Source organism: Neopelma chrysocephalum, unplaced genomic scaffold, assembly GCF_003984885.1.
Source record: "Neopelma chrysocephalum unplaced genomic scaffold, ASM398488v2 Primary Assembly neopelma1_65, whole genome shotgun sequence".
Taxonomy (NCBI): Eukaryota; Metazoa; Chordata; class Aves; order Passeriformes; family Pipridae; genus Neopelma; species Neopelma chrysocephalum.
In genome coordinates, this window is record NW_020897722.1 from 2,345,515 (window position 1) to 2,358,996 (window position 13,482).

General features: G+C 49.5%; 1 protein-coding gene across 2 annotated transcripts in view; it reads left to right on the top strand.

The window, feature by feature from the left end:
• The window catches only part of CACNA1H (calcium voltage-gated channel subunit alpha1 H), a 151,336-nt gene that overhangs the window by 98,276 nt on the left and 39,578 nt on the right, over nt 1-13,482 (top strand). For both annotated transcript variants that reach the window (XM_027683805.1, XM_027683806.1), the window contains exons 11-16: nt 3,562-3,713; nt 4,690-4,875; nt 5,478-5,595; nt 7,123-7,278; nt 10,038-10,128; nt 12,667-12,875. In XM_027683805.1, the coding sequence (XP_027539606.1) occupies nt 3,562-3,713; nt 4,690-4,875; nt 5,478-5,595; nt 7,123-7,278; nt 10,038-10,128; nt 12,667-12,875 (912 nt within the window). The remainder of the gene's footprint in view (nt 1-3,561; nt 3,714-4,689; nt 4,876-5,477; nt 5,596-7,122; nt 7,279-10,037; nt 10,129-12,666; nt 12,876-13,482) is intronic.

Genomic DNA, 13,482 nt, shown 5'->3' on the forward strand with positions numbered 1-13,482 from the left:
GCCACATCCGTCTTGGCTTTTGAGTGGCTCTTCCTTGACCCTCCTCCTGGATCTTTGCTCATCGGGGAGCGAGAGGAGCGGGAAATGTTTGCTGTGAGCAATAAACCAGTTCATGAGGCATAAAAATATCCATGGAGCGTTTTCCGGGCTCCAGTTGGTGTCGAGAGAAGGTCATTACACTTGAAGGCTGCAGCACTGGGTGTTTGGCTCATCTGCTGTTCAGCTTCCACTCCAATAATCCGAGAGCTCCCGGCAGCGGCTTGGCCGGCGCTCAGGGCCATCCATCCTTGTCCTGCCTCCGTGCCCCTGCTCCAACACCCCTCCTGACAGCAGTCCTTGTCACCCTGTTAGCTCTGCCTCACGCCACACACGATCCCTGAAGGATAATGAAGATCCCTGCTCCGAGGTTGGCTCTGCAGTGCCTGCTGTCCATCAGCCTCGCCCCGGGCTCCGATCTGCTGGGTCAGCTCCTCGTCACGGCTCCCGGTGACCTCATCTGGGCCACCTCCTTGTCCTCTGTTTCCCCTCTCTTCCCTCCCCTGACAGATCACTGCAGCTTTTCTCCTGCGCTCCCTGAACTTGTGTACAAAACAAAAGTCACGGTGCTGGAGACAAAGCAATGAGGGCACAAATTGTCAGAGGAAATTGGTAAATCGGTTCAGGCAATGACATTGGCAGATGCCATGTGCTCAACAGGCCACAGAAAAATATTGACCTTGGCTTAGGAAAATGGGGATTTTAGAGAGTAACAACCTACAAATTCTTTTTATTTGCCTCAGGGTGTTGTTAGGTTTGTTCAGCTCACTCTTTTCAAGGAGGACATGCTTTTGTTGGTAATAGCTCTGAGAATGACTTCCCATCAGTGTTGGGTTAATGGTTGGACTCAATGATCTGAGAGGTTTTTTTTCCAGCCTTATTGATTCTGTATTTGCATAACTCCAGGATTAGGGGGATTGAAGTGATCACCAGCTCTCCAAGTTTTGATGATGGAATTGTGACTCTTGGTAGCACATCTGGCAGCAGCAGCAAGGTGAGCTTGGAGAGCACTGCACTAAGCTTGACTTCAAAGGATGAGGTGGCTGCTGTGTGGCAGAGTACAAGGGTCTGGAGGTAGCAGTGGGCAGGTTTTCCATGTGTCCCAGCAGAAAGTGCTACAGAACAACCCCACCAAGCTGCAGTTCCTGTCAGGAATGATGATGGTCTCTTCTCCCAGGAAAGTAGCAACAGGAAAAGACATAGCCACAAACTGCACCAGGGGAGGTTCAGGTTGGACATCAGAAGGAATTTCTTCATGGAAAGGGTTGTCAGGTATTGAAAGTGGCTGCCCGGGGAGGTGGTGGAGTCCCCACCCCTAGAGGTGTCCAGGGGAGGACTGGATGTGGCACTCAGTGCTCTGGGCTGGGTGACAAGGTGGGGATGGGTCAGAGGTTGGACTCGATGATCCTGGAGGTCTTTTCCAACCTCAGATAATTCTGTGTGATTCCTTGCTGATGATTGTCACTAATTTCCCAGCCTCAACACTCTAACGAGCCATCCCCAGCCTGCCCTGAACACCCTGTCCCACTGTCAGTCACACTCTCAATCACAGCCTGTCCCAGAGCTCTCAATCTGCTGCCAGAGGGACACAAGAATTTATCAGGTTATTCTGCTGCTGGTCAGGAGTGCCCTTGTCTGACCCCATAAAACATGCCAGGTCCTGACCAACAGCTCGAGGACACTGTGAGAGTGGTGTCCTGTCCCCACTGTGACTTACAGTGACTGTGTCCCCTGTCCCCACTGTGACTTTCAGACTCCCGGGAGCCCACGGGGCTGTTTCAGCTCAGTCTCTGTCAGGGCTCTGGTTCAGTGCCACCCCAGAGCACCCCTTTTCTTTAGCTGTGTTTTCATTGCTGAGGGAAGACTCTGCCCAGGATGTTTTGGCACCATCAGGGAGGGGAATGGGGTGGATGTAAGGGTGGGAATCCCCTCCCTGCAGGAGGAAGGTGTGAGGAGGGCGGGCAGGTGATCCTGCTGCTCATGTGCTTCCTGGAGACTAAAGAACTGAAAACTGCACAGTCCTTCCTCTGGTGTCCCTTGGGAATTGGTGTGTATGGACTGTAACCATGAGGACTGAGCTCTCAGTGCTTTCTCCCTGGATAAATGGTTGAGCAACAGACAGACTGTTGCATAAAGTGATTTAGCTGTGAGTGATGGTTCATTAGCAGCCCACAGGTTGGCACTGCCTGTAGGAGGGGATGTCTGGGCTCTTCCTGCAGTCAAGTTAACTCTTTCACCCTCTCCTTCCATTGCCAAGGGTTTGGTTTGCAGAGTGTGGAGTTAAATGTGGTGGTGCCACAGTATTACAATGGTCTCTCCCTTCGGACTCTCAGATAGTGCAACAACGTCCCCAAGAAACAGCCAGTTCTTACCATGGTGTCTAATGAGGGACAGGGAATAAAGGAAACCATTGTCAGTCCAGGAGATGAGTCAGATATGAAAATCACACCTTTTCCTAGACAATATTATTACACCGAGGAAAAGGAAATGAAAAAGACTCATTTTCTCTTGCAAAGGAACAAGCCTTGAACTAGAAATGTAGAAATGCACGTTGCAGAGCCTGGTGCTGTTTGAGGGAGCAGCTCCAGGGCGTGGGCCAACCCCATCCCTCCTTTTGTGTCTGTCCCTGCTGTGCCAGAGCCTGGAGGCTGGACAGTCACTGCTGCACTTGCCAGGAAAAGAAGATCTCAGGCTCTGTCTGAAAACAAGATTGTAGCCCAAGGTAATTTGGTGCTGGTGACAGAGGAGGGGAATGGAAAAATCTTGGATTTGAGCTGCATGAAGCCTTGTAAACTCAGAGAAACCCACACTGATCCTGGAGGGAATCCTGACTCTCAGGTCCACGCTGCTGTCACTTGAACAAAATCTGCTCTGTGTTACTAACCAGGGCTTCAGAAGGAAAGATCATTTGGGATCTTTTGGGACAATTTCCAAAGGGAGACAAATATCTCAAGGGACATAAAACTGTTGATCCTGCTGACTTTCACTGACACTTGTTTGCCTAATTCTCTGAAGAGATATCTGGAAGAAAAATACTTTGTTTTAATATCGGTTTTATGTGAATATTCATCTATCCAAACCAGGGGTCCTGGTTTGGATATTGCATTATCCATAAAGTTCTGCTGGGGTTAGTGCAGTAAAAACAGCCTGACCCATGTGAGTCCAGATAGAAGCTTAGAAGCCACACCAGCCATTCACCTGGATAATTGTATCTTGGAACAGTAAATAACCCCTCTCCTTTGGAAAGCTTTAATTTTTTGGGCCCATGCAGTGGGCACAGTTGTTCTGCAGCTGCTCCAGGAACGGGCTGGGATTCTGTGTTTCCACTAAGATTCACAGGGACCATCCACGAGGTTTGTCTGCTGTTCCCCTCAGACATTTATCTGCCTCCATGGCTTTCCAGGAGGAATATGGGAAGGTGTAGCATTTGTGCATCATTATCACAAATCCCAGTGGGAGGAACATTCCAGCCTTTCCCATTTCCTCTGTGCATCTCTTTGACCCCGTTGCTTTTCTGCCCTGTAGCCGGATGAGTTGACCAATGCCTTGGAGATCAGCAACATCGTCTTCACCAGCATGTTTGCCCTGGAGATGCTCCTGAAACTCCTTGCCTTTGGCATCTTTGGCTACATCAAGAACCCCTACAACATCTTCGACGGGATCATCGTTGTCATCAGGTCACTGCTGGTTTTTTCTCTGCTTCTCTGAGGGCTCAGCCCAGTTGGGGAGTGGGCTGGGGAGCAGGAATGACGTGGCATGTGTTAATCCAGGGCTGGGATGTGCTATAATTGTGCTGGCATTTTAGATCCCTGTCATTTAGAAGGGCTGTCCAAAGTAAATGGATCTGGCAGATGGAGAACAAAGTCTATTTATGCCACACATCTGGCACTGGGGGCGATTTTCCACCAAAGTGCAGAGTGGCTGGTCCTGGGAAAGGAGAGCAGTGAGTGTCCATATCCCAGCAGAGTGCCCTCCCTGTCCCAAATTAACATAACTCAGGCTGGAACTGGGGAAGCAGGAGGTAAAGAGGGCACTGCTCTGCTGTCCTCTCCCAGGGAACACCATCCCAGCCTAAGCTGGGGGTGCCACAACACGTGAGTGAGAACTTGTGCACCCCTCAGAGCTGGGATTCTTTCCAGCAGTGCTGGTCAGTAATTTGGGGTAGAGAATTCAAGATGCAACCCAGGATAGTGCTCTTGGCTTCCCTTGGCCCATCCCTTTGATTCAGAGCAGGGAGGAGCAACAGAGACCTGAAACACAGGTCATTCTGTGGCCTGATGAAACCAACCCCCCCCAGCAGATGTAAATCCCTCTGAATGTTCGTGGTACAAACCCATGATCCACGGTCTGTGGGTGGGCTTGGGACAGACTGGAGTGGTGCAGCCTGGCAGGGGATGTGCTGTGAAGAACCACAGAAAACCAGGGAATTAAAAAATCAAAATCCAGCTGTGATGGAGATAAGTTGTGCAGATAAGATGTGAAGGTGAACTGGGAGTGAAGGTGTTTTCCAGAAGCAATAAAGGAACAGGCAGATAAATGCTCCCGTGGGGCTTGAACGGCACGATCCCTGTAGGAAATCCTGTGGGAAAACCACCCTCAGGGCTTCCCCCGGGTGGTGCTGCTGGTTCCAGCTGTTGTCCCGTGTTCCTGCAGTGTCTGGGAGATCATTGGGCAGTCGGACGGGGGCCTGTCTGTGCTCCGGACATTCCGGCTGCTCCGGGTGCTGAAGCTGGTGCGGTTCATGCCCGCCCTGCGCCGCCAGCTCGTGGTGCTCATGAAGACCATGGACAACGTGGCCACCTTCTGCATGCTGCTCATGCTCTTCATCTTCATCTTCAGGTACCAGAGGCTTGCAGCTCTTCTCTGGTTGATTGCCCAGCTTGGTTAAGGGACGTTGAGGTTGGAACAGTGGGACACTGCAGGCTCCTGGGGGGTAGAACTGCTCACAACAGACTGTTTACCCCTTTTCAGTCTGTTTTTCCTGCAGTTCTCTAATTCTGTAGGTGGATGAAGATCACAAACAGGCAACAATTGCTCCTTGGGTCCCTGAGAGGCTCCTTTGGCTGTACCAGTGTTACATTTGGAATGGAGGTCATGCAGACCCCAAGACGTTGGTCTGTTTGACCCTATAATGCTCCTTAAGACCCTTTTGTTGGAAACCAGTTGGATTAGGGAGCTGGCAACAGGGTTTGTCATTTTCTAGGTGAAGGAGATCCCTTTAGTGTCGAAAATTGTAATGAAATGTGGCACAGAAGAGCCAAATTGCAGGGTCTGAGCAGTGATCATGCCAGTGCTGGAGCAGATCCCGTCTTCCCAGGAGATTCCACCAGCACCCAAAACACTGGGAGGGGAAAAGTGTCCAAAAAAAATCACTGCAATCCTCCCTGCAACCGTATTTCCCACAATAATGTTTCTCTCATCTCCCCCTCTCCCCACTCCAGCATCCTTGGCATGCATCTTTTTGGATGCAAGTTCAGCCTGAAAACTGATACAGGAGACACAGTTCCAGATAGGAAGAATTTTGATTCCTTGCTTTGGGCCATTGTCACTGTATTTCAGGTAAGCTCTGGGTCCTTGGGAGAGTTTTAATGTGGAACACGTGGACTTTTTATTTCACAGAACTATTCCAATAAGTGTCAAGTTTAGTTATTAGGGAAGAGAGATTGTGTTTCTGTGTCTGTAAGCCCTGATAAAGAAGTAATCTGCTAAAATCAGCACTGTGCATGTCTCTTGTGAGCAAAAGAAGAAGGAAATCCACCCTTATTTTCCTTTTATATAATCAGTAAGATCAAGACCCACAGTCTGCTGCTCATTCTGCCCCTATTCTGCAAAGGAGACCTCTGTCTCCTAACTTACCTACACTGCCCCAAAAATGCACTTTGCAAACAATTTCGTGTAACTGGGAGTGCCAAACACTGTCACAAATCAGAGCTGGAGGTGCTGGGAAAGTCTTTATGTAAAAAACTGTGTTTCCTCTGCAGCCAAGATCTGGTTTGTGCCTGAAATTACTGACATATTCCACAATAAGCTGCTGTCTCAAGGACAATTTAATACAAAGATTAGTCTTTTCTGTTTCAAGGCTCAGACTTTAGGGCCCCAGTGCTACAAGTGGAGCACGGTGTAAGTAACATTAAGCCAAGTTTCTCAACACAGGGTAGGTGTTCACCACAGCATCATTCAGGGTGGAAACCAGTCTGGAGAAAAATAGAACTGTGAAAAACAGAACTTCTTGCAAAGGAGCAAAGGCAAATCAGCAGCAGCCTCAGAGGTTCACGTTTTTCTCTCACCAACACACGGATTTCTGCATTTATTCTGGCACTCCCTTGGGAATTGCAGTTGGCACAGAGCACAAGGGCTCAGTCCTGTGTCCCATGAAGGGTATTGAGTGACGTGACTCAGTGCAGCTAAATTCAGTCCTGTCTCCCCAAAGCTGCCTTGTTTGCAGGAGAGTTTGAGGCCGTTTTCACTGCAAGGACAAGTTAATGTGGAACACGAATCTGTCATCCATTTTGCTTAGGCCCCGGGATTTTTGAGCTCCAGGAAAGCTCTGAGGAAATCCCTTGGAGCAAGGCTTTTTGCAAGGATGTGTGTTGTTTGGGTTTTTTTTGCCCAGCTTGTCAGTGCTTTTACCTAAAGGAAACCGCTTTGCTTCCCTGAATTTCTTAAGCCACCCAATGTCATTTATCCCATCAAATATCCTGTCCCTTACCCTTTCCTTCAGCTCCAGTTGCCTTATAAAGAGCAGCCTGAAAGGAGACAAGATCTGTGGCCTCAGGTCTGTTATCTGCTGATGGTTATCAAAGGAGGCAATACCTCCACGAAATAATGGGATTAGGATGAGTGCATCCTTCATGTTATGATATCTGGGATCTGGACAGGGAGTGCCAGAGGGAGCTTTGGCCAGGAGAGAGCTCTCATGTGAAGATCTAAATAAAGGACATTTTTGCTGCCTCGTCTCGTGAGACCTGTGAGTGATTACGCTCAGAAAAGGTCGAAAGCAGGGGAAGGAATGGCTGAGACAGTGTTTGAACGTGGCTGCTGTGCATGGGAGGAGTAATTGGAGCCTTCCCTTTCCCTTCCCTGCAGATCCTCACTCAGGAGGACTGGAACGTGGTCCTGTACAACGGGATGGCCTCGACCTCCTCGTGGGCAGCTCTGTACTTCGTGGCCCTGATGACCTTCGGGAATTACGTGCTCTTCAACCTCCTCGTTGCCATCCTGGTTGAGGGATTCCAGGCAGAGGTAAGAGGTGGGAGCAGAGGGAGGGAGAGCACTGACACACCTGCAGGGATGGGTCTGTGTCAGTGCAACATCCCACCATGCAAACAGCCCGAAATGTAAAGTTGAGGGGTGTAGATGAGCTGGGCTGGGCATATGAAGCTCTTGTGAATCGTAATTAAGGCCCACTGGGTGTGGGGGCTGGGGAGACCAGGATTTTGGTTGATCTGCTCCAGGGTCTGTTGTGTGACACAGAAGAAATAATTTAGGAGTAATTTTACTCAGCAAGTCTCCCATATATCCTGTGTTTTGTGTTTCTTTATGGCAAATCTCAGGCCTTCTATTCTATATTCCATATTCTATATTCTATAATCTATTCTATGTATATATATATCTTTTTTATAGATATAGATATAGATATAGATATAGATATAGATATAGATATAGATATAGATATAGATATAGATATTCTACTCTATGGAAGACCTTATATTCCAGCCAGTTCCAGTCATGTGGACCAGGCAGGATGTGAACTGGGTCTCAGTCCAAACCTTCCCTTGGGACTCTGTCCCTCCTGTGTTATTTGCACAGCAGCACAAGTAGCCCAGCTGTTCAAAAGCTGCATTTCAAGGCTTCAGACTTTAAATTTTGAGGTATTTAGGATGATGCTTTAAGGCAGAAGAAAGTTTTCTCTGCTGAGCAGCCTGGCAGCCTGCAGGTATCTCTGTACAGAACAGATCCCACTCCTTACCTGCCCTCTTGGAGGTTCATGACGTGCTCATGTGAAGCCAGGAAGGGGCAGCCTCTGAGTGCAGAACCCTCTGAGTGCCTGATCACTGAGCCAGACAAATGGCTGGGCTTTAAGCTCAGGCTTAATGGCTCCTTTCAGAGCTGTTATGGACCATGATTTAAATGTGTGTAAGCACTGGATTGCAAAGCTTATATTACTCACCCAGCACTGCCTCTGAAAAGGCCACCAACCACGGGCATGACATTTGCAGGGCACATTTTGCTCTCCACTCCCAGTTCTTGTAAACCCTGACATGGAGCCCGTGGGCTTCTCACTTGTCTGGGAGAGAGAAATCAGCTGTGCTGCAGAAAACCCTTCTCAAGGCTGGATTTCAGCTGCCAGGGCTCGAGTCAAGCCTTGCACTTATAAATCATGGAATCCTGGAGCGGTTTGGGTTGGAAGAGACCTTAAAGTTCAGCTGGTTCCAACCCCCTTCACTAGACCAGGTTGCTCAGAGTCCCAGTTCTGGTTGTGAACCAAAGATGTTTGCAGCCTCACTGGATAACTTTGGGAAGAAGTATCAGTGGAGCTGGGTTTTCTTTTGTCATCCCTGGTTCCGTTGGTCGGTTGGGAATATGGCAGAATCCTTGTTTTGTCCCCTTTGACTTTGCCCTCTGACAGGGGGTTGTTCTTAGCAGTCACTAAAGACACCGAGGGCACTTCTCCTCCCTTTGCTCAGGTGTTTCTCTTACTTAACTGGAGAGTGACTCCTGGGAGACTTGTGCAGCTGAGAGGGTGCACGTTAGAGCTGCTCTGAACTCAGAACCATCAGCAGTGTTTCAGCAAGGACAAAAAAATTGCCCTGTGAATCTCAGGACACGGTCCCAGCTTGATCCCAGGTTCTGCTCTGCCTGTGGAGCGAGTTTGCCAGGAGTATGCCTAGAAGAGAACAGGCTTAAATGGCCACAAACCCATTTTTAGTACATTTGTGCTCAGTCCAACAAGCAGCCAGACTTCAAACAGGACCATAATTGCATATTTGTGCTTACATTGTTCCCGTGTCAGTTTGAAATCTACCCCAGAGCTGCTCTGGGAAAGCGGACAAACCTTCTGAAATCATGCAAATCTTTCATCTGCTGGTGTTTCTGCTCTAAAACAGAGAAGATGAATAAGGGAGCTCAAGCCTTTCAGTCATCCTGGCTGCTTGGCTGCACCAGTTTGCAATCCATCACGGACGAAATTAAGTTCGCTGCCACTTCAGCGCCGTGTCTCTAGAAACCGTGGTGATTTGTTCAGGCATCAGTGAGGGAACTGTGCTCCTTCTTCTGGGATCAGCTGCTTTAATCCAACCATTTGCTATCAATTTGCACACATTTTCTGCAGTCTTGATGAATCCAGCCAGAGCGAAGCCAACAGTCTGCTGGAATCTCTCCCGCAGCAAGGAGGAGAAGTTCTTCTGTCCCAGGCTGATCATTTTTGGTAGTAGATATGTTTGAAAGGGAAAATTAACTGGACTTTCAGGAGGAAAGCCAGGGTGAGGGTGGTTGGCTGTTCTCTGTGCTGCCTCATTCCCTCTGCCTCAGCATTGCCGAGAGATTTCCCAGTACAATCTCGGTTACCAGCCGGCCTGAAGGAAGCAAACCAGGGCTGGGTTTTCAGATCTAAGTCAAATTTACAGGGCTGTCAAATAAAGAAGAAAAACCCTCCAGCATCCTTTGACATCAAACCCTGACTGCTTTCAGCTGGGATCGTGGGGAGTGTAAACATGGAATCCCACCATGCCAGTTTTTCGTGGTCACTCCTGTGATTGCAGCTGCATTTTGGTGTTCTCTGGGAATCACTGTTCCAGGAGGTTGGTGTGGTAGGAAACACAACATGGCAGGAACAGCCACATCATCCTCCTTCCTGTCCAAGTGTGAAAATTAATCAAAATATAGAATAGGGACTTGCCTGGGGTCATTCCTTGGGGCTGCTCTTAAACTGACTGTTGGGAGCAGAGGTGCTGAGTAATCCAAATTATCATGTCTATTAATTATCCCCCTCCTCTCTGCAGGGTGATGCCACTAGGTCAGACACAGATGAGGACAAGACATCTGCCAACTTTGATGATGATTTTGAGAAGCTGAAAGACCTCCGAGCAACAGGTGGGGGTTTGTGTCCACATTTTCCTGGGATCAGCTGTGACTCTGCTTCCATATCTTCTCACAGGAACTTATGGGGGAAACTGGAAGAATCCCTTTTATTTGGCAGCTAATCCGATAGCTGAGCCCACAGAGCAGCTCTGCAAAGCGAAAGCTAAATGAGCATTGATATTTCCTTTAAACAGATGTTTTTCTAATTTAAACTCCACGAGAATATTTTGCTGTGTCTCATCATTCCTCCTGTCCCGTTCCCTCGGAATGGTTTGCTGACAGCAATGTTCTCACCCTACTTCTCAGCAGCTTTTCAAATCAATCATGTTCTCATCTGTTTTTTTTGGTTTCCCACACAAATGCATTTGGGTGAGGTTTGATTGATGGAAATGTTGCTGCTCATTTGTGTTACAGGAGGGTCTGGCAATCGATTTGAGGTAAGGCCACACTGCACCAGAGCACTAAAAACATGGAATAGTAGGTGACAGCCTTCACTCTGCAGAGTTTGCAGCCAGGGAGGTGACAAGGAGGGATCCCATATTTTAACAGAGTGAATGGCATGATGGCAAACAGGAACCACTTTAGTTCCTCTGTACTTTGATTCCCAGCTTGGGCTCTGCTAGGATTACTTTAAATGTTTCTAAACTGGGTTTTGTTTCAGCTGAGGAGATGATATTGATTGTGGTGAGCAGATGGAATTCAGCTGAGGAAGGGGCAGAATAATTTGTTGGGGGAGCTGAGACAGAGCTGGATCACAGCGAGGTGATGGAGCTACTCAGTCTGCAGATGAAGCAACAAATCCCAAACACCAAGTGATCAAATATCCATTGCAGATAATTGGCAGGGAACCCACAGCACAACTCTACACCAGATTTGCACCAACTATTTGTTGAGCAGCTTCAAATAACAAGAGATTTCTAGGGGGGAAAAAAACATTGTCACCTCTTCTCAGGTAATACAGGAATAGAAAACAAGGCTGAACTTGCCTTTGAAGTCCAGGAGTGCTTGTGTGTCTCCCTAAGTCTCAGAGGTGCCAACTGGTGACTAAACAGCAAAAAGGCTTTAACAATTCTATTGCAGAGCCATTGGTCTGTAACACATACAGGGCCAAGAGGAATGTGTTTGGCAGATTAGCAAATTTTGAGCTGAAACTTCCACCCCCAGGGTGAATGGCAGTGTTCCCATGGCCTTCTGTGGTGCAGGTCAGGCATTTGTGCACAAACCAGCAGCTGAACAGATGATCCAACAGAAGCAAAGTGCACTGCAAGAGCAGCCAGAGAGCAGGGAATGCACTCACTTGGATTCCTCACTGCAGCCCTGCCCTGCTTTGCTGCTGATCCTTCCCCCTCCTTGAGATTGGTTCTGAAATATGAACTGATTTCTGATATGAAACCAGGACCCACCAAGCCCAGTAAAGCAGGAACTAGTTCAGCTCTAGTTTTGGGTTTGAAACCAGCCTTTGGTTTGGAGCATCCTGGCGCTCTGTAGGGCTGGAGGTGTTAGGTCTGGTTTGGCTTCAGTGTGCACGTGGGTTTTACAGCCTGTCCTTGCCCTACAGCTGAAAAAGATGCTTCTTGTGATGACCACAGTGCCATTAGAGTTCTCTGTTAGGGATGGGGGTGTAAAAGCAGCTTCCATTTCCTGTCCCCTGCTGTTTGCTGAGTGCCTTCCCTGTGAAGGGACTTGGACCACGTCACAACTGGACAAAAATCTTTGTGCTACACTGTAGGACACAGACAGGAGGTGAACTTAAAAGGGTGAATTTAGCCAGTCCTCAGTGTCCTTTCCTCAGAGGCTTTCTCCTAGTCCTCATAACTATAACTCCACTCTAAATCCCAAGAAACAGTGAGCAAAAGAAGCTTCCTGGAGGTGTGCAAGGCCAGGTTGGACGGGGCTTTGAGCAACATGATCTAGTGGGTGGCATCACTGCCTATGGCATGGAGGTTGGAACAAGGTGACCTTTAAGGTCCCTTCCAACCCAAACCATTTTATAATTCCATGATTCCTTTGGAGAGCAGTGAGTTCCGAGTCCAGGTGGGGCTGAAGGCCTCTTAGGAGGTTGTGGTGTTTGCCTGATGCCTTTTAACACAGTGGGGAGGGGGGATCTTATCCTCTCTGGAAGAGAAGAGGAGACCTCATTGCAGTTCCAACTTCCTGGGGAGGGGCAGGGGAGGGGCAGAGGAGGGGCAGGGACTGAGCTCTGCTCTGGGGGGACCAGGGACAGCACCCAGGAAATGGCTGGAGCTGTGTCAGGGCAGGGTCAGGTTGGATCTCAGCAAAAGGTTCTTCCCCCAGAGGCTGGTTGGGCAGTGACCAGGCTCCCCAGGGCAGTGGGCACAGCCCCAAGGCTGCCAGAGCTCCAGGAGGGTTTGGCTGATCCTCTGGGGCACAGGGTGTGACTCTTGGGGATGGTTCTGTGCAGGGCTGGGGGTTGGACTGGATGATCCTTGTGGGTCCCTTCCAGCTCAGCGTGTTCCTGTGATTCTGTGATTTGGAAAAGTGATTCCCACAGCTGAGCATTCACCCCGTGTCCTCTCTCCCTCTGCCCAGAGATGAAGATGTACTCCCTGGCTGTCACCCCCAACGGGCACCTGGAGGGCAGGGGGTCGATGCCCCCTCCCATCATCCTGCGCACGGCGGCCACCCCGATGCCCACCCCGAAGTGCTCCCCACACATGGACTCCGTGCACACCTTTGTGGACTCGAGGAGAGGCAGCAACGCTTCCCTGGACCCCGCGAGCTACGATCAGAAGTCCTTGGTAGGTTCCGGGACGCACCGGGATTTGGTGTTTTCCTGCTTGGAAGTCCAGGCCAAGCCACCTCGGTGGAGATTCACAGCCTGAGACGAGTCGTAAGTTCACACAGTTACCCCAAAACCCCTCAGAGGAGGGGCAGGAATCTTTTCCCAACCACACTGGCTGTTTGTGATGTCTCAGAGAAGCTGCCAGGCAATCCCATGAGGATGAGACCTGTTTCCCCCCTCGGTGTTTGGGGGCTGTATCTTGGATTTACAAGGGGGATGAAGCCTCGTTTGTCCTTCCCAACCCAGCTGAGCTCTGGTTACAGCGCAGCAGCCCCGCTGGAGGGGAAATAGAGGGAACAAGGAGCAGGCTGATGGATTGCCAGCAGGCACAGCTCATGGAGCAGAGGTCTGGCTGGAGCTCTGCTTTGGCAGCTGCCTGTGCCTGCCTGCAGCAGGGGAGCAGGAGGGCAGCTCTGTGTAAACAGGCAGCGGGTCAACAGACAAAGTGGATTTTTGCTGCCGCTTATTGTCCCGTTCCTGTGCTCTGTAACTGCAGTATCATGTTCAAATCAGGGCAGCAGACCATGAAGGCACTTCAGGCAGAGGCAGAGCCACTATCCCCC